The sequence below is a fragment of the Phallusia mammillata genome, chromosome 7 (assembly GCF_965637545.1).
Source record: "Phallusia mammillata chromosome 7, kaPhaMamm4.hap1.1, whole genome shotgun sequence".
Classification (NCBI taxonomy): Eukaryota; Metazoa; Chordata; class Ascidiacea; order Phlebobranchia; family Ascidiidae; genus Phallusia; species Phallusia mammillata.
The window spans coordinates 11285138-11305407 of NC_137258.1; the positions used below are offsets into that span (position 1 = coordinate 11285138).

Genomic DNA, 20270 nt, shown 5'->3' on the forward strand with positions numbered 1-20270 from the left:
GAACAACAACGAAATCGAAAACGCGAAAAATCGAAAAATCGAATTGGTATCAAGCAACACTTGTAGTTTCGGGAAATTTTGCACTAAGATGTCGAAAGTCAATGCATGCGTAATGTACTTTCGGCTACTATTATGATATGACTATAGCGGTCATAACAGGGCTGCTAGCCCAAAGCGGTTTTTGTTTTTCCCTCCAGGTGTTTACATACTTCTACGAAACATGTCTCAAAAATTTCTTGATTGCAAATTGACAAACATACCCGAATTCTGGAGTGAAAATAATTGATACTTTAGCTGGACTGTTCGGCTAATAATTTTCGTTCAAATCTCACCGCTTTTGGAACATGCTATATTCTTAAATTGAAATATTTATCGTAGACTTCTGAAAAAATCGGCAATTTTACAATTGAGTCAAGATTTCATACCAATGGTCACAACTTATTTGCACTCGTACTCATTGGGCTGTCATAAAATTCCATTATAAGTCTTGCCTACAAAAACTGACAGAAGACGAACCCTTATTTGAAAACTTATAGCTTACCTTAGCACACGCCAGCATATTCCGTGTTAAGATTCTGTGTTGTATGTCTAATGTAAAACAGTAAGATCATACCTTTTTTGCACAAATACGCAGGCTGCTATACTGTATCGTTTCCTTCAATATTAATTTTAACATAAGCCATCACAACCCCAAATATTTGAGGGTGCTTTGAAAACCATGCCATATTTTGAGATATAATTGAAAATCCGTTTGGACAGTGGTAGGCAACAACCGTTCCGCGGCCCGGTACCGGTTCGCGAGGAGCTCGTTACCGGGCCTCGTAGTTTTTCAGGTTAAATGCTTTAAAACATTTTGCACGTGTATCCCGCTGAAGATCAACTAATTTAGGCGTTTTAATCGCTAAATATTTACGGTTTTGTAAAGGCCGGTCCGCGATAAAATTTCAGTTTCACAAACGGTCGGCAGTACACAAAAGGTTACCGACCCATGCGTTAGGACATGAATTTCTTAAACAAAAAAACAAACAAACAAACAACCACATTAGGCTAGTTGCTTGCTAAAAACATGAAGTGTATAGATTTGGATTTGCTACACTTTAAGTTGATTTTAAAGCGTGTTGAAAATATGCTTTTTGACATGCGCGAGTGTCGATTATCCTATTACCACAAAGTTAAATGTAAATTGTTATTACTTATCACATATATTTCTTGTGAATGTTAACAAAATGTTGGAAAGACAATTAGCCCACAATTAAATGCGTGCAACGAAATAAAAGCAACTGGTAAAAATTAAATGCGTGCAATCCGAATAAAAGCAACTGGTAAAAGTTCGTTGTTATTATGACTAAGCGAATTATTCTTAGGATCATGACTCGTAATTATCTGGGTTTCGATTCCGAAATAACGTGTTTTTCGTGTTCAGCTGGCTATAAAAGTTTGCTGTTTGCAATGTTCAAATCAGTTCATAACTTTATTCGACGTATACGTGATAACTATTTGTCAAACGTTGTGTTTCATACTGCGACGAAACAACGAAAATGAAATTTATCTTACTTGCCGGAGTGGTGTGCCTTTTTGCACTCAGTGGAAATGGTGAGAATTTTACCTTATTTTGATTGAATAGTGTGATTACTTTCTAAAATTTAAATATCAGTTTACATGTTCTCGATTCTGTTTCGATGTAAACGTAATAGTATTTAATGACAAAACAAAAAATGATGTTTTTCACTACGTCTTACTGAAATGAAACATTATTATTTTTGCATAGCACTGAGATGTTGGGTGTGCGAAAATGCAAGGAGCAATGCTGATTGTCTGAAGAGAGGGCATCTCCAACAATGTGATATTAACCAGGTACATACACAAAAGTGACTTATTATAAAACATACAGTGCTATTGTCATATTTTTGTTTGCAGCAAGCTTGCCAAACAGAAGTTCGAAGACTTCAACCTGGAATTTCGGTAACAAAGCGATGTAAACAAACTTCCGCTTGTGGCAACAACTTTCATCAGGTATCGCATCAAAATAATTTCTCATTGCGCACAATGGAATGTATGGCTCGTGTAAATATGAATTAAATGTAGCAATGTTTAAAAAAAATCAAATAATCGTAAAATTGTTCACCCTTTTAAAAATTCCCAAAAAATGATGAATTATAAAACGTGTAAGCAAAACACCTCGTTTTTTAGAACCCTAAACCTGCATGGTCTCCTACGCAATGCAACATGAAATCACCAAGTTCAGTCTGTCGATGTTGCTGCAATGAAGACCAGTGTAACTCACAATCTCTTGACTGTAACTCAGGTATAAATTTCTTACCACGCTACAGATCTTAATGTAGACAACTCGGTAGCATCGGGCTTAATTTGTGTTGCTTTGACTGCAACAAGATTGTTAAAAAATGATTAGAAAAAAGATCGAAGTCGCAGTTTTTATTGTCACAATAACCCGACTGTGCTTTGTACAGGAATTTCCCCATGTGGGCCATTAGGTACACCAGTCAACGGAAGACGTGAGTGTAAATTTGATGAAAATATGAGCGAAAGAGGCAGTGTATGTTCCTTTACCTGCAATCCAGGTAGCGTTTTTTTGTTTTTAAAGCATTTTGTAACCATTATGCTGAGTGTAATCACTAATACGACAGTTTTCATACATTATACTTAAAACATTAAATTACTATCGAGAACCTTAATTTTCAGGATATGAGTTGGTTGGAACCAAATCAACAACTTGCGTAGCTGATGCGGCTCAAACATCGATGTGGAGCGACCCCGTCCCACAATGCACTGGTATGTTACATGCACCTTATGGCGATATATTTTACTTGTGACAAAAAGCTTGGCACTTTATTATAAAGATCAACCAGAAGTAAAATAATCGCAACTAGGTTTGTTTACAAAATTGTAAACAATTGTGATCAAAACATGCAAAGGTTTTTCAGAAATAAAAGAACCGTGTTCAACACCTCATCCAGTCCAAGGTGGAACTTATAAATGCTCAGACAACGAATTTAGCCTAGACAGCAAATGTGAAATCGTGTGCGATTCCCCCGACATGATAACTTACTCAAGAAGTCCAACCCATACTTTTACATGCGAGGAGAAGACTAATCAAACAGATTGGAATTGGAGTACAAAAGACGGTTGTTGTGAAAGTAAGTACTTGTTATAATATTGATAAAAAGTACAATTATTCTTGGGCAATGACAAGAAGAAAAATTCAACTGAAAAAACGTGTAACTAGCCATTAAAAAATCAATAACAAACTCTTAAAATATACACCTACTATTTTGCAAGGAATGGCTGCATTTACTGAGCTTAGGTCTAAGTTGTAGGTTTAGAAGAAAGTAAGGAAAAGAAAGTAGGTTACATTTTTTTCTTTTCAGAGCCCTGTCCTCCGCACGCGTTTATGGATGCCATTTTTGTTTTGGATTCTTCTCTTTCGGTGGGCCGTCAAAACTGGAAGTCGATTGTTAACTTCACGGCGTCTGTGATGAAGCAAGTAGTTTTGGGAAAAAAGTTTAAAGCTGAAACTAAAACATTCTTTTCTAATTTTACAGACAGTTTGATGTTGACTCCGACACTTCTCGTTTCTCCGTCCTGCAATTCGGATCGTTTCCTAATAGAAATTCCGCAATTGATTTCAACAAGTTTGCTGGAAACAAAACAGGACTTGTGAATGCCGTTGAGACCTTTGAATTTAGAGCCGGAGGTGGGTAAAAGTGGTTAATGATGTTACACACGTTAAAAGGTTTCTTTTCAATTGGCAAACCAAACTTGGTCAGTTTCTTAAACCTAAAATTTTAAGAAGTAAAACAAAACAATATTTTGCAGGAACTTATATCGGCAGAGCTTTAAACTATGTTCGCGACACACTTTTGCAACCTGAAAAGGGCGACCGACCTGATGTGAAAAATGTTGTTATTGTTGTGACTGATGGGGCTTCAGAAGACAACGTTGAAGCCATTTCACAACAGATACGAGCCGACGACGCTGTGGTAAGGAAAAGCTATTTTGTGCATTTGTGCACGCAATCTTGTTGATTTGTTTTGTGCACACGCAGACGTTTGAATCAGCTTAATTTCCACGATAATATTTACAGTCTGCAGCAGTATCGTTTCATTCAGGTTTAGTGTAATTTTAAAGTAAAGTCTGTGATGATTGTAGGAAATAGGTTGACACTGTCAGATATTTAACCATTTACAATGTTTTAGATGTACGCGATAGGAGTGAAACCGACTCAACGAAACGATAATTTAGATTTGGAACAACTTGAGAAGATAGCTGGCTCCATCGATCGAAGATTTGTGGTGGACGATTTCCTCGCACTGAACGAGCAGTTTACGACAACTTTGAGCGAAAGTCTTTGTGGAAGCCCTTGTAGCTTAAAGATACGTCTTTAAAGTCAAGTAAAGGTTTCTTGTCTAGTCATTTCATAAATGTCTAATCACAAACCAAACAGCTTCCTGTATGTGAATTTTAGTAACATTAGCCTACGTGTATTTTATTTTTGAAAGTACATTCGCTTGCTTTCTTATCTGCGTTGCTTTTTTGCTCCCTATTCTATACTCGGCTGTTCTTATCGTATTTACATACACTTTTATCTCAGTTAAATTGCAATCGAATTGTATCTGTTTGAATTTATTTTATGGTAAATGGTCTTGGTCCAGTGCAATTGTGCAGTTTCTAACAGACAACATACCTATACATGTGTGTTGTACTGCAATAAAAATGGAAATAAACTATATGAACTACAATTTCTGTGATCGATTTTAAGTTGAGCTATTATTTTGATTTGGGCTGCCTAAATTTTCGTTAATCTTCAGAAAGCAGCGAATCATAATAACTCAGTCACGACGAAGATGACACAGGACCGAATTTTACAACTCTAACCCGGTGTGACGGGAATTTACTAAGCAGTGTAGGCTACAGTTATAAAATATTGTTTATGGGTGTCATGCAGCTGAGCGAAACCACGTCGTGAAAAAATATATTATTAACTCTGTGCAAATGTGTCACATCAGCGAATTAGAAATGAGGTTATAGAGAGGATTCATTCTTTGTGGTCAAACAAGTAAACATGAACGAAGTTGGGATCTTGCGGCAATTTTTGGATCGAACAGAGGCAAGTGCATGTGTAATTGGGCCTTACATATCAAATAAACTGTAAAATACCCTATTGCGTACCAGGGCTGCCACTGACAATTTTCAGTTATCCATTTTACTTGCGAAAAATCCCAAGATTTGAGCAAAAATTCATAGATGATCAAATCGAGTTAATTATACATACTTTCATTTCTAAACGCATTGCCTTTGTGCATAACGTTTGTTACTGTGTTACAAAAAAACATAATTCGATGTCAATCCTAACTGGCACATGCATTATAAATATGCAATAGTTTAGTGTTTAACGCTACTAGCTTAAAAACCTCGTTACTTGTATAAAAATCGTCCCTTGGCTACTGCAAATTGCTACAAAACCAGCAAAAAAGTCAATAAATGCAAAGGATTTTTCCTCCTGTGTTAGGCCTATTATATTTCTTGAACCGTGCATATAGTGCAGATAAAGACCAGTTATGACATCAAAAATAGCCCAGTACAGACTTGGTTTGCTAGTTAAGGACTTGGCAAAGTCTCAAACGTTAAATAAATGATGTTCTATTACACAAGTCGTCATTTCAAAAGATCTAATTAGTAGTTGAAGAAGATTGTCGTTGGCAACAATAGCAAAAAGTGAAATTACTTATCCAACACATAATACCAAAAAAGGTTTCAAAGGTTTTTCCCAAGATCCCAAGCTCACAACTAAAATCTCAAGATCTTGTGAAAAATCCCAAGGAGTGGCACCCCGGCTGCGTACCAAAGATATTTTTGGAAACAAGATTTTGTTTTTTGAACTTCATGTGAATGTGGTTGACGAAATTTTAATCAGTATGTCGGTAAACAGGTTTCCAAAATTTCTGTTTCTGTTTACCGGGTAACAAACAAACCATTTTGGGGGCATTTACGTTTAGAACATTGTCAAAACTGACGAAAACCAAATTATAGATGTTTCAACAAATGATTAAAATGGTAATAGTTGTGCCGTCTTCGTCGTGACTGAGTTATTATGATTTGCTGCTTTTTAAAGTTTAACGGAAATTTAAGTAGCCCAAATCAAAATAATAGGAAATTGTAGTTCATATAGTTTATTTCCATTTTTATTGCAGTACAGCACACATGTATAGGTATGTTGTCTGTTAGAAACTGCACAATTGCACTGTACCAAGACCATTTACCATAAAATAGATTCAAACAGATATAAATTCGATTGCAATGCAACTTAGATAAAATGTATGTAAATACGATAAGAACAGCCGAGTATAGTATAGGGAGCAAAAAAGCAACGCAGATAAGAAAGCAAGCGAATGCATTTTCAAAAATAAAATACACGTAGACCAATGTTAACAAAATTCACATACAGGAAGCTGTTTGGTTTGTGATTAGACATTTATGAAATGAATGGACAAGAAACTTTTACTTGACTTCAAAGACGTATCTTTAAGCTACAAGGGCTTCCACAAAGACTTTCGCTCAAAGTTGTCGTAAACTGCTCGTTCAGTGCGAGGAAATCGTCTACCACAAATCTTCGATCGATAGAGCCAGCTATCTTCTCAAGTTGTTCCAAATCTAAATTATCGTTTCGTTGAGTCGGTTTCACTCCTATCGCGTACATCTGAAACATTGTAAATGGTTAAATATTTGACAATGTCAACCCTATTCTCTATACTGGTCATAGACTTTGAAATGACATAAGACCTAAATGGAACTATTAAAATCGTCTTACTGCTGCAGACTGTAAATATTATCGTGGAAATTAAGCTGATTCAAACGTCTGTGTGCATTTAAACATATCAACAAGATTGCGTGCACGAAATTACTTTTTCCTTACCACAGCGTCGTCGGCACGTATCTGTTGTGAAATGGCTTCAACGTTGTCTTCTGAAGCCCCATCAGTCACAACAATAACAACATTTTTCACATCAGGTCGGTCGCCCCTTTCAGGTTGCAAAAGTGTGTCGCGAACATAGTTTAAAGCTCTGCCAATATAAGTTCCTGCAAAATAACACATCATACAGATTCAGGAAACAGGTCAAGGCCGGTTTACTATTTTCAAACAAAACCCTTTAACGTTTGTAACATCATTAACCACTTTTACCCACCTCCGGCTCTAAATTCAAAGGTCTCAACGGCATGTACAAGTCCTGTTTTGTTTCCAGCAAACTTGTTGAAATCAATTGCGGAATTTCTATTAGGAAACGATCCGAATTGCAGGACGGAGAAACGAGAAGTGTCGGAGTCAACATCAAACTGTCTGTAAAATTAGAAAAGAATGTTTTAGTTTCAGCTTTAAACTTTTTTCCCAAAACTACTTGCTTCATCACAGACGCCGTGAAGTTAACAATTGACTTCCAGTTTTGACGGCCCACCGAAAGAGAAGAATCCAAAACAAAAATGGCATCCATAAACGCGTGCGGAGGACAAGGCTCTGAAAATAAAAATGTAAAAAAATACTTTTTAATCTAAAATCTAAGCCCAGTAAATCTGCAGCCATTCCTGACAAAATAGAAGGTTTATATTTTAAGATTTTGTTATTAATTTTGTAGTAGCTTATCTAACGTTTGTTTACATTTCTGTTGATTTTTTTGTCATTGCCTAAGAATAATTGTGCTTTTTTATTGATATTATAACAAGTACTTACTTTCACAACAACTGTCTTTTGTACTCCAATCCCAATCTGTTTCGTTAGTCTTCTCCTGGCATGTAAAAGTATGGGTTGGGCTTCTTGAGTAGGTTATCATGTCGGGGGAATCGCACACGATTTCACATTTGCTGTCTAGGCTAAATTCGTTGTCTGAGCATTTATAAGTTCCACCTTGGACTGGATGAGGTGTTGAACACGGTTCTTTTATTTCTGAAAAACATCGTCGTTTTGGTTAACAGACCGGGTTGTGATTATTTTACTTCTGGTCGACTTTAATACAACAGCGCCAAACTTTGTTACTAGTAAAATATATTGCCATAAGGTGCGTGTAACATACCAGTGCATTGTGGGACGGGGTCGCTCCACATCGAAGTTTGTGCACCGTCTGCTACGCAAGTTGTTGATTTTCTTCCAACCAACTCATACCCTGAAATTTGAGTTTCTCGAATTTAAATTGATTGTTTTAAGTACATTGTATGAAAATTGTCGTATTAAGTGATTACACTCAGCAGAATAATGGCAAAAAGGTTTTGTAAACAAAAAACTCTACCTGGATTGCAGGTAAAGGAACATACACTGCCTCTTTCGTTCATATTTTCATCAAATTTGCACTCACGTCTTCCGTTGACTGGTGTACCTAATGGCCCACATGGGGAAATCCCTGTACAAAACACATTTGGGTTAACATGACAATAAAAAATGTGCCCTTATGCTTTCTTTCTTCCTACATTTCAATTAACTTCTTAGAGTCAAAGTATAACAATGATTAAGCTCAATGCTACTCAATTGTATTCATGGTCCATTAGCGTGGTAAGAAATTTATACCTGAATTACAATCAATTTGTAAGTTGCACTGGTCTTCATTGCAGCAACATCGACAGACTGAACTTGGTGACTTTACGTTGCATTGTGTAGGAAACCATGCAGGTTTAGTGTTCTAAAAAATGAGGAGCTTTGTTTACACGTCTTCATAGTTCAACAGTTCTTTTGATGATATTTTAAAAGAAGGACCAACGATTTTTATTATTTTTTATACGATTATTTGATGAATTGCTACATTAAATTCATATTTCCACGAACCAAAAACAGCAATAAAATAATATTTAGCTGCGATACCTGTAGAAAGTTGTTGCCACAGGCCAAAGTCTGTTTACATCGCTTTGTCACCAAAACTCCGGGTTGAATTCTTCGAACTTCTGTTTGGCAAGCTTGCTGCAAATAAAAATATGGCGATATATTATTATATGTTTTATGATATGTCACTCTTGTTTATGTACCTGATTAATATCACATTGTTGGAGATGCCCTTTCTTCAGACAATCAGCATCGCTTCTTGCATTTTCGCACACCCAACATCTCAGTGCTATTTAAACATATATAAACATACATTATTATAATAATGTTTCATTTCGGTAATACGTAGTATAAAACATTATTTTTTTGTTTTGTCATTAAATACTAAACAACACAATCACGTTTACATCGAAAGAGAATCGATAATGTAAACTGTCATTGAAATTTAAAAAAGTAATCACACTTTTTGACTAAAATACGATAAAGTTCTCACCATTTCCACTGAGTGCAAAAAAGCACAACACTCCGGCAAGTAATATAAATTTCATCTTCGTTAATTCGTCGCAGTGTGAACACAACGTTTAGCAAATACGTCGAATCAAATCATAAACTGATTTGAACATTGCACATAGCACTTTTATAGCCAACTGAGCACGAAAAACAGGTTATTTTCGAATCGAAACCAAGATAATTGTGGGTCCTTCTCCTCAAAATAGTCCTGTTCGACGAAATACATCGAAATTTTACCAACAGCTTTTAATTCGGATTAAGGCCTCTCCACGTTACGTATTTCGTAAGTGCAAATCAACAATATTGGTGTAGGCCTATGTGTGTTTATTTGCCTAACGGTAGTGAGAGAGGCCGCTACAGTAGGCTATATATGTTTGATAAATGATAACAGTTTACATTTTGCTTTGTGGTAATAAACGACAGTCACGCATGGTAATAACGCAGGTTTTCAACGCGTCTGCTTACAAACATAACCGTACGCTTCGTGTTTTAGCAAGCAACTTCGCTTGTTTTTGGTTTGTTCCCCTGTGTAAGGAACGGATTGGAAATTATGCCTCGAATGTCTTTTGCCTGATATTGAAAGCACCCTCCAACGTTTGAGGTTGTGACATCTGATGAAAAAATAAACTTTGGAGGCCCTGCTCGTGATTTTGTGCAAAAGGATATAAGATCAATGTTTGCTGCTATTTTTTACATTAAATATAGAACACACACTCTTAACACGGGTTAAGCTGTGTGCTAAGGTATAAGGCTATATAGCCTACGCCGTAGGCCCTACGGAATAAGGGCTCGTCTTCTGTCAATTTTTGTAGGCAAGGGTTATAATGGAATTTTATGACAGCTGGGTGCGAGAGCAAAAAAGGTTAACACAATTGGTATGAAATGTAGAACATTATTCAATTTGTAAAAAAGTCGTTTTTGTCTAGGCCTACGGTAAATATTTCAATTTAGAAAATCTAGCATATTTTAGTATCGTTATGATTAGAACTAAAATATTAGTCTAAATCCTGTCCAGCCAAAGTTTTATTTCTTTTGACTCCAGAATTCTGTTTTGTTGTCAATTTACAATCAAACGATTTGTTGAGACATGTTTCGAAGAACCAATTAAACACCTGGAGGCAAAAACAAAAACCGCTTTGGGCTAGCAGTCCTATTATCTGCTAATAATCGCCGAAAGTAGTCAACATTACGCATACACTGACTTTCGAATTCTTAGCGGAGTGCAAAATTTCCAGAAACTACAGGTTATTGCTTGATACAAAATCGATTTTCTTTTTTTTTTGCGTTTTCGATTTCGTTGTTTTTCGGATTCGTAAAGGGCTCTGCACACCACACGCGGTTGACGGTTGCGGCTAGCGATGTCAGCGCCGGCGGTTGTTGGCGGATTTTCCGCGTAAAGGGCTCTGCACACCAGCCGCGGTTGACGGTTGCGGCTAGCGATGTCAGCGCCGGCGGATTTTTCGCGTAACGTTTGGCGCGACGTTGACCCTTCACACCGGCAATGCGGTTAGCGTCAACGACTTTTGTTGCGAAGAAAACTGGGTCAATGTGCTCGACATATTGAGTGTTTCTACGTCTTGTAGGCACGCTTGTTTTACGTCCGTTTATTGCGAGACACTGAATAGAATGAAGCGTGCACACAATCCAACATCGCAAGTACTGTCGCGAGTCGCGTGTCGCGTGTAATTTAAAGATACGCTACAATACCCCCCACCAGTGTTCAAGTCATACACGATAACGCAAAGGTAAATTAATAACACGACCAGAGCGCGTCACTGTTGGATGGGGAGATACGATAGGAGGAGAAACAGGTACAACACGATTGGTAAATTCTTGCGACGTAAAACTTTGTTCAATATGGGCGGGTTTTAAACGGTCAATTGACACAGTGTCTTGTCGCCCATTAATTTCAAGACAAAAGTATTTAGCGTGCTTTTGAATAACTCTAAATGGACCGTCATGGGGACATTGTAAGGGTGTACGGTGCGCATCGTTTCGAACAAAAACAAAACTGCAATTGCGTAATAAGCTGGGCACTCTGTTATGAGAATGTCGATGCCAGGTTGTCGGGGTCGGTCGCAAATCCCTCATTGTTTCTCGTAGTTTTGAGAGAAACGACGTTGGATCTTGTGGTTCAGTTGACGACGTGAAAAACTCCCCGGGCAACTGTAGTGTACCACCATACACCAATTCGGCGGTTGAACATCCAATATCTTCCTTAACAGCAGATCTCATTCCGAGCAGTACGAGTGGAAGATGGTCCATCGAATCGGTGGTTGTTAAGCGTGCTTTTAAAGCGGCTTTTAGCTGACGATGCATTCGTTCCACAATGCCGTTACATTGGGCATGGTAGGAGGTTGCTCGTTGTCGATGGGCACCCAATAACATACTAAGGTTGGCCCAAAGTGTTGACTCGAACTGACGACCTCTATCTGAAGTAATGGTCTGGGGCGTTCCGAAACGTGAGACCCAAGAGAGTAGAGCTCTTGCGCAAGACTGCGCTGTTGCGTCAGTCATGGGGAAAGCTTCTGGCCATCTAGTGAATCGGTCGATGCACGTGAACAAGTAAGTGCATCCCCGAGAAACGGGAAGAGGTCCGACAATGTCCACATGTATATCAGCAAACCTTCTGGTTGGCAGTGAAAAAGAGCTGTAAGCAGCAGCTGTATGTTGTTGGATTTTAGCTTTTTGACATTGTAGACAGGTTCGTGCCCAGTTACCAACATCTTTGTTCAAACCATGCCATACAAAACGGTCTGAGACCAGTTACGACTTGCACGTATGCCTGGATGTGACAAATTATGAATCGCCTCGTAGGTTTGGCGACGATACGCATAGGGTACAACAGGACGGGGGTACCCTTTAGAAATATCACAAAGAATCGTTAACTCTGTTCCAAACAAAGGTACATCACACAAATTAAGTGACGTGACCGAGGTGCGATATGCAATAATTTCTTCATTATTTTGTTGTGCAAGTGCCATTTGAGCGAAATCAATTGCAGATGATGTTGTAGCATTGGCGACAAATGGCGAACTTGTCGAGGTGACAATGCAGTAGAGTTTCGTTGGAACACATGAATTAAGGGCTTGTGGTCAGTAAAAATAGCAAACACCCTGCCTTCAACAAAATAACGAAAGTGGCGAATAGATAAATAAATAGCAAGAAGCTCGCGATCAAATGTACTGTACCGTGTTTCTGCGGGTTTAAGTTTTCTTGAAAAGAAACCTATTGGTTTCCATTCCCCGTTGTGGCGTTGTTCCAGTGAAGCGCCAACCGCAGTGCATCTGTTGTGATTCGTGTAGGCGCGTCAGCCTTAGGGTGAACAAGCATCACTGATTTTGCCAGGGCTTGTTTTGATGCCTTGAATGCAGTTGTGCAATCCTCTGTCCATTTAAAAGTTTTCTCTGTGCCTGTAAGTGCTTGGTGCAGGGAATGCAAAATTTTTGCGGCACCAGGGACAAAACGATGGTAGAAATTTACTAGTCCCAAATATTCTCTTAGACTTTTCTTGGACGTTGGTTGAGGAAATTTTTGGATGGCTTCCACCCTGTTTAAGAGTGGAGAAATGCCTTGGGTGGTGATTTGATGTCCCAAAAAGGCTATTGTTGTGCATCCGAATTCACATTTGTCAGGATTCACAACAATCCCATAGGTTTGAAGCCGTTTGAAAAGCAAACGCAAATGTCTACGGTGAGCAGACGCCGAAGGGCTGAAAACCAAAATGTCATCGAGATAGACAAAAACAAATCTAAACCTCTGCACACCTCATCCATAAATCGCTGAAAGGTCTGAGCAGCATTGCAGAGGCCAAAGGGCATTCGTGTGTATTCGAATAATCCAAAAGGGGTGATAATTGCGGTTTTGGAAATATCCTCTTTAGCAACCGGAATGTGGTGATATGCTCTGACAAGGTCAATCTTGCTAAAAATTGTCGCACCATGTAGATTAGCTGAAGAATCTTGTATTAAAGGAATTGGGTAGCGATCAGGAATAGTGCTTTTGTTAAGCTTGCGGTAATCGCCACATGGCCTCCATTGGCCAGACTTTTTGAGCACCATGTGCAGTGGAGAGGCCCATGTACTTGATGAACGGCGAACAATCCCTAAATCCAACAAGTTTTGAAACTCTGCTTTAGCACATTTTAGCTTGTCTGGAGATAGCCGACGAGCTTTGGCATAAGCGGGAGGACCATTGGTAACAATGTAGTGCTTGACGTTGTGTTTCAAGGAAGCATCATTGTATACCGCACTTTGCAAAGCTGGGAATTCCATAAAAATAGCTTCAAATTCATTTCTGTTGTTGGTTGCGGCAAACAAGCCAAGCGCGGCAGTGTTAGAAATGCCAGTTTTGACGCTGTCAAATGTTTTGGCATTTATTAATCTATTTCGACTGAGATCAATAAGTAAACCAAAATGTCGAAAGAAATCGGCGCCAAGAATCGGCTGCGTGACCTCGGCGATGATAAAATTCCATGAAAAGATTTCACCCAAACCTAAATTGAGGTTAATTTTTCTGGTGCCAAATGTTGCAATGGTACTTCCGTTTGCTGCAACAAGCTTTAGGTTTCGTTGGCAAGTATTGCGATCTATCCGGTTTGCAGGAATAACACTTACTGCGGCACCAGAATCAACCAAAAATGTCCGACCAGTTGCTTGGTCAGTTACATGCAGAAGGCGGCGAAAATGACCAGCGGCACCAGCCGCCATTAGTGGCTGGTCTCCACGTTTCCCTTGCGGCTACAAGGCGAAACACACTTTCTTGCATTATCCCCCCAGCGTCTGTGGTACCAACACAAAGTGGGAAACGTGCTTCTTTGCGATTTTCGCCTGTTTGAAAATGCTGTGTTGCGTTTCAGCAGTGCAACATCTTGTTGTAGTTGGTCTACTTCTGCTAAAAGAGGCTGTGGGTCAACTAGATCAACCATGCTGTCGGCTTTTTCGGCAAGCTCAGTTATATCCAAATCTAGTGCAGCAAGAACAATTCGTAGGTTTGCTGGAAGCCTTTGTAGAAATACCTCACGAAGAATCTGTTTAGCTTCCACGTCACCCAGTAGTTGTTCCATGTCCCGTAGCATTTGTGAAGGTTTGCGGTCCCCTAGATCATCAGGCCGAAGAAATTTTTGCAGCCTTTGGTGCTGTGACATACCTACTCTTCGCAACAAAGCATTCTTTAGTTGTTCGTAGGGTTCCTCACTAGATGGACGCTTAATAATGTCTCTGACCACTGAGGCAATCTCAGGAGTGACAGCAGAAACAATATGATTAAACTTTGTCAGTGATTGGGTTACTCCTCTGACGGTGAATTGTGCTTCCACCTGCAAAAACCATAGCTCTGGATCTTGCGGCCAAAAGGGTGGAATTTTGACTGCAACTGATGTCACATTGCTTTCTGTCATGACTGTGAGTTGATTTATAGCTAGCCTACAAATCCAGCAAAAACAACTCAATAGCTCACGTCGGGGTCACCATTTGTAGGCACGCTTGTTTTACGTCCGTTTATTGCGAGACACTGAATAGAATGAAGCGTGCACACAATCCAACATCGCAAGCACTGTCGCGAGTCGCGTGTAATTTAAAGATACGCTACAGTCTTAAGAAACTTGATACGAAATTCTGTTTAGTTTATTCTGTGACAAAATAAAATGTTGATCGTCATCCCACTGTAAAAGTTTCCCAAAACAGTTGCAACAGCAATATTGGATTTAGTTTACTTCTGTCATTGCTGTTGAAACACACTTTCCTGTTTTACAGACACTTTACGTTTCAAAGTTGGCAATATAGAAGCAATAACATAAATGAACACAATTTAGAAAACACAAGATTGCAGAAATGCAAAGAAAACAATCATATAACAACACACAAAATAGCTTAAATGTAAGAAGATGCATGTGCATAAACTTGCACATTGTTGCACAATCACAATGATGCTAGATGGTGTCAAATGTGAGGAAAAAAGTTGTATTCGTTGGCTTGTGGCATCTCTTTCTCTGAAGTTTGTAAATTCATCATTTTGCCATGTGATGTTTGATGAAGTTTTCATAGGGAAATTGCTTTCTATAGTCTGACAAACATGTCACAAATTCATGTCTTAAACTTTGGAAACATGAAACAGTTGATCAGCAGAAACTACATTTTTATTCAAATATACCAACATGGAAATCCATACACAACATTTTCTTTTCCTGCCATGAAGTTTATAGAACAGGTGCACTGGAGTTGCTGAATCAGACATAGACATGTAGATTAGGAAAAGTTCCTACAGTTCTGCAACAAATCATAGTTGTTAAAGAAGCAATACATTTAGAATTTATACCAAAATTCACCTGCACATAGGCTCATATGAATAGTGTTTCCATCCTGGTAAGATTTCAAAAGCAGCACCTCTCTTGTAGCCTACTTTTTCTTTTTGCCAAGTAGTGGTTACATAATTACAAAATTATTTCATAAAAAATGACCAGTTGACCACCCAAGAATAATCTAAAAGCTGTAAATAAAAGTTCTTGAAACCACTGGTAATAAAATTTTAGTATGTTTGTGTTCAGTATTTGATTTTAAACTGTTTACAAAAAAATTAAACGGCCATTACAAACTAATTTGCAAAAAACATCCAAAAAACAATTAAAACAAGACAATTTGTACCAATACTATCAGTACTTCATTGACTCCATTCTTATTTTTCTGGCAAATAACAATAAAACAATCCACCTACAAACAAAAAGACCGAAATCACTCAGAAATGTATCGTAAACAAGTCGAACATCCGCCGAATATCAAGTTTTCCATCCAGCAGTCTAGCGCGAGAAAATCACGCCGTCACGGCATTTCGCTGTCTGGTGTGAATAACCCGTCGCTTGCCGGCGAACGCAAAAACGCGTCGCTATCCGCCAACCGCGTCTGGTGTGAATCTTGCTTAACGTTTGGCGTTTCGTTTTTGTCTAGGCCAGGGGTGGGGAACCTTTTTGCTTACAAAGGCCACGAAACGGTTTATCGATACTCGTTTAGGCCGCATAGACTATTTCCCAGGCCAAGGGCAGAGGTGTTCAAACTTTTTCGTAGAGTTGTAGGACTTACGGCCCAAGCTGAATAAAATTCCTCACTACATTTCCACCATCACTACAACATTCAGGATTTATTTTACCTGTAAACTCGCTTTTTTACAAAATTAAATATCTAAGAGCAGCTTGTGACATCACAGACAAGTTTAAGACAAACGATTGTGCGCAAACAATTGTTCTTTTGCAACACAAGTAAGATTGTAGAACTTGGGCTCTCAGTAGTCCTGAAATTGCTTTGTCGACCACTATGGGACATTGGCTCCAGTTTGAAAATCGTTGCCCTAGAACTAATCAATAATGTGGAATAAAGGTCCAAAAATACGTTTTCGTCTATATTTCAGCGTATGGTGCAGTCCGTAATATCAACATCCTGAAATGTATTTTGACATCGAAGGCCGCACTTGGTGCCCTAATAGGCCGCATGCGGCCTTTAGGCCGCAGGTTCCCCACCCCTGGTCTAGGCCTACGGTAAATATTTCAATTTAGAAAATCTAGCATATTTTAGTATCGTTATGATTAGAACTAAAATATTAGTCTAAATCCTGTCCAGCCAAAGTTTTATTTCTTTTGACTCCAGAATTCTGTTTTGTTGTCAATTTGCAATCAAACAATTTGTTGAGACACAGTGGCGGCTCGTGCCTAAAATTTGTGGGGGTGCTGCCCCCCCTCTACTGAATATATACGAGTTGGCAATATATTGAAAAGCTACATTTCTAGTTTTCTAGCCATTTGTTTTGTGCAGAAAAACAAGTAATACAAATCTTAATTAGCAACTCCATTGTGACGTAATTTTTGTTACGCAATAATGTACACGAGTGTAAACAGCAGACGGCATCATTTGTGTATTTTGTTTACTTGCACAGCGACGGGCCAAACACAATAACGTTCAGTAATAATGTGAAAAACAAAAGCACACGTGGCACAGCTTCGAAACGAAGCGGTTGTAAATACGGTAAAACACAACAGGAATATAGAAAATAAAGTAATAGAAAAAATAGATATAAATGAGTCGAAAAAGGTCGAAGTATTTCAGTTCGACAACAAAAATTGTCAGGTTTCATTTAAGTAAATTTAGCCACAGTCAGCGTTTTCAACATATTCTATGACACTTCACAGATTATTGTGACAAAAAAAAACTAGCCATACAGCTTTTTATTGGTATCATAACTAACAAATTTAACAACCACATTACATTGGTTTCAGAACTTGTTCATTTAAACATCTTTCTTGAATTTTTGTGTACAGACTATTAATTGTATTTTAGTTTCTTAACTGCTATAATTGCTGCTTGCTGGCAAATAGCTTATAATTTCTTTTTTAAGTGCAAAACGCCTTCAAGCTTTAAAATTTACAACACTCTCACTTAAATTTAAACCATATTATTAAATCTTGTGCTTCCTTTTTCCAACCAAAATGAATCATGAAGTTATAGTTTGGGCATGATAATTGATAGCTTCTTCCTTAATCCCAAATGATAACTAAGAAACTGTTTTTCTATTTAGTACTAGCACTGCAAGTGCAAGTCGTTTGGAAATATTGGTGTTCCTTAGAAAAATTGGCATCTTTTTCAGTGTTAAAAAGAACTGTTTTGCCTTTGAAGGAATTATGAAAACAGCAAAAAGGATTTTTCATCCTAGTAATTTAACTTGTCAAAACATCATCTCTAGATTAATTATTTTCAAAGTAATCATGAACATCAGATCTACAGAAACATTTTCATTTGAGTAACTAGCTTTTCTTTGTCAACAATAGGACGTGCTTGGTGTCACTAAGATTTTGTCTGTAGAATGTTCAATCTTAAGAAACACTTCCTGTGAAGCAATTTAGCAGCTACTGTTTAGATTAGACAAACAGTACATGTCCATTATATCAATACACATGATTGCACTTGGTTGCAAATACTGTCCACATGGTGTGTTAAGAAATCCACACTTTAAATTGTCTTCACTCTTTTTTTGTCTTCATTTCAAAATTCCTGTTGCTTGCAGTTGTTTGTTCTGCATTTGATATTGCCTGAATTTCAGTGAGGCATTTAACTTCACAGTCACAAATTTAATTTTTTTTTGGTAGCATTAGGAACTAAAACTGAGTATTTCTTGTTGTTTCTTATTCCTGCATGACATTTGAGTAGCAGATTTTTTGTCCCATACTTTCATAAATCTTTTTAATTCAGTTATTTATTATAAAGGTTAATTGTGACTTTAAAAGGTGTTAGATGACCTTTTTTCTTTTTCAAGGTGTTAGATACACTTATTCAATTCAATGATAACTGTAAAAACTGAAACCCACTTACAGTCATCTTAAAAAGTCACGACTAACAGTCAAACAATAAATTTAATGATAGCAAAATAATTATTTAACTGCACTCACTGTCGAACTTAAAAACACAGTACACGGGTTTGGCTTTGGAGCTCACTGACGCGAAGCAGACAACACAACTAGCGCTACGTCACGGGAGGGGCTGCGCGAGCCACAGTCCCCTCTCGCCTATTTCGCCCGGCATGTAGCTTTTTCAAGTGCGCATGCGCACAACTGAAAACGTCATGAAACGTCACGAAACTGGAGCTGCAGCTCCGCCATAGATAACTTATTATTATTGTTATTTTAATTTTTAAATCATACAAAATTTTTATTAATTTTATTTTAATAAAATGCCGATTAATGCCATAAAAGTTATTCTTAGTATACACTGATCAAACATAAAAACTATATGTAAAGATTGTTTGGTATAACAACTTGGAATAGGAATGTCAAGTAAAAATACTGGGGGTGCTGCAGCTCCGCAGCCCCCTCGCACGAGCTGCCCCTGTTGAGACATGTTTCGAAGAACCAATTAAACACCTGGAGGCAAAAACAAAAACCGCTTTGGGCTAGCAGTCCTATTATCTGCTAATAATCGCCGAAAGTAGTCAACATTACGTGTAACGACCGCTAGGTGCGCAGCCTGGCCCTGCGCCGTTCGTCACACTAGATAACCCTTTTTGTAAAACGCGCCGGTCCTACAGCCTGTCCTCCAAGACGACCCACTCTTGCATTTGCAACGAATGTTCTTTTTTGGCGATAAAAGGCAACGCTGACGAATAAACCAAGACGAAAACGTCAATAGCAACGGCAACGGTTTTTCTGTAACCACAAATAACATACATAAGCCAGACGTACACATTATGACGTCATAGCGGCCATCACACAATAAGCAGTGTTAACAGTACACACAGGTTTCAAATTAAATCTACATCAATCGGTCATATTTTACATTAGATTACTTCCAAATTACTTGTAATAAGTCCAGTTACGGTAAGAATATACATTAACACAAGTTAAACACAAATCAAATAAGAACATAAACATACCAACTGTTGGGTAACCAGGGCTTTACTAGCCTGCGGCTAGAGGTTCCACAACTGACGATTCAGCATTTTTGCTATTGCTGTTAACATTTACAGTTTCACTATAAACAAAATAGTCACAAGAAATTAGGATAAATTCACTTAAATTGACTGCAAACCTAGCAACTAACGCAGCTCACAAAAACGTGGCGTTCAAAGCACATGCTCTGTCGCGGATGAATATTTCAATACGTCACGAATAAAGGAGAACTTAAATCAGCCAAGCGGAACAATTAATTCTCGCTGTAACATTACGCATACACTGACTTTCGAATTCTTAGCGGAGTGCAAAATTTCCAGAAACTACAGGTTATTGCTTGATACAAAATCGATTTTCTTTTTTTGTGCGTTTTCGATTTCGTTGTTTTTCGGATTCGTTAAAACTATTTCACAAAACATTGTACTTAAAATTTAAGTCTTAAATGATTGTGAAACTAGACTTGTGAAAATACATTTTTAAGTGTGGGGAAACTCTAACGGTCTGGATTAATCAGTTTTC

At 38.1% G+C, this 20270-nt stretch overlaps 3 protein-coding genes and 1 long non-coding RNA gene across 4 annotated transcripts; all 4 read right to left on the reverse strand.

Annotated features, from left to right (window-relative positions):
• Positions 1-6191: 6191 nt before the first annotated feature.
• LOC145238972 (cuticlin-6-like) lies at positions 6192-8394 on the reverse strand. The gene is made up of 7 exons (XM_080102268.1): positions 8295-8394; positions 8082-8171; positions 7742-7954; positions 7396-7528; positions 7203-7354; positions 6932-7095; positions 6192-6715 (listed from the first exon to the last, which is right to left on the reverse strand). The coding sequence occupies exons 1-7, from the start codon at positions 8335-8337 to the stop codon at positions 6527-6529; spliced, it is 984 nt and encodes a 327-aa protein (XP_079958394.1). The 5' UTR covers positions 8338-8394; the 3' UTR covers positions 6192-6526.
• Positions 8395-11053: 2659 nt separating this feature from the next.
• Positions 11054-11845, reverse strand: LOC145238973 (uncharacterized). The gene has a single exon (XM_080102269.1). The coding sequence runs from the start codon at positions 11843-11845 to the stop codon at positions 11054-11056; it is 792 nt and encodes a 263-aa protein (XP_079958395.1).
• A 2191-nt stretch (positions 11846-14036) lies between these two features.
• LOC145238974 (uncharacterized) lies at positions 14037-14726 on the reverse strand. The gene has a single exon (XM_080102271.1). The coding sequence runs from the start codon at positions 14724-14726 to the stop codon at positions 14037-14039; it is 690 nt and encodes a 229-aa protein (XP_079958397.1).
• A 2477-nt stretch (positions 14727-17203) lies between these two features.
• LOC145202663 (uncharacterized) lies at positions 17204-20058 on the reverse strand. Its single transcript, XR_013853312.1, has 2 exons — positions 19736-20058; positions 17204-19508 (listed from the first exon to the last, which is right to left on the reverse strand). It is a non-coding gene; the product is annotated as an uncharacterized LOC145202663 (long non-coding RNA).
• Positions 20059-20270: the final 212 nt, after the last annotated feature.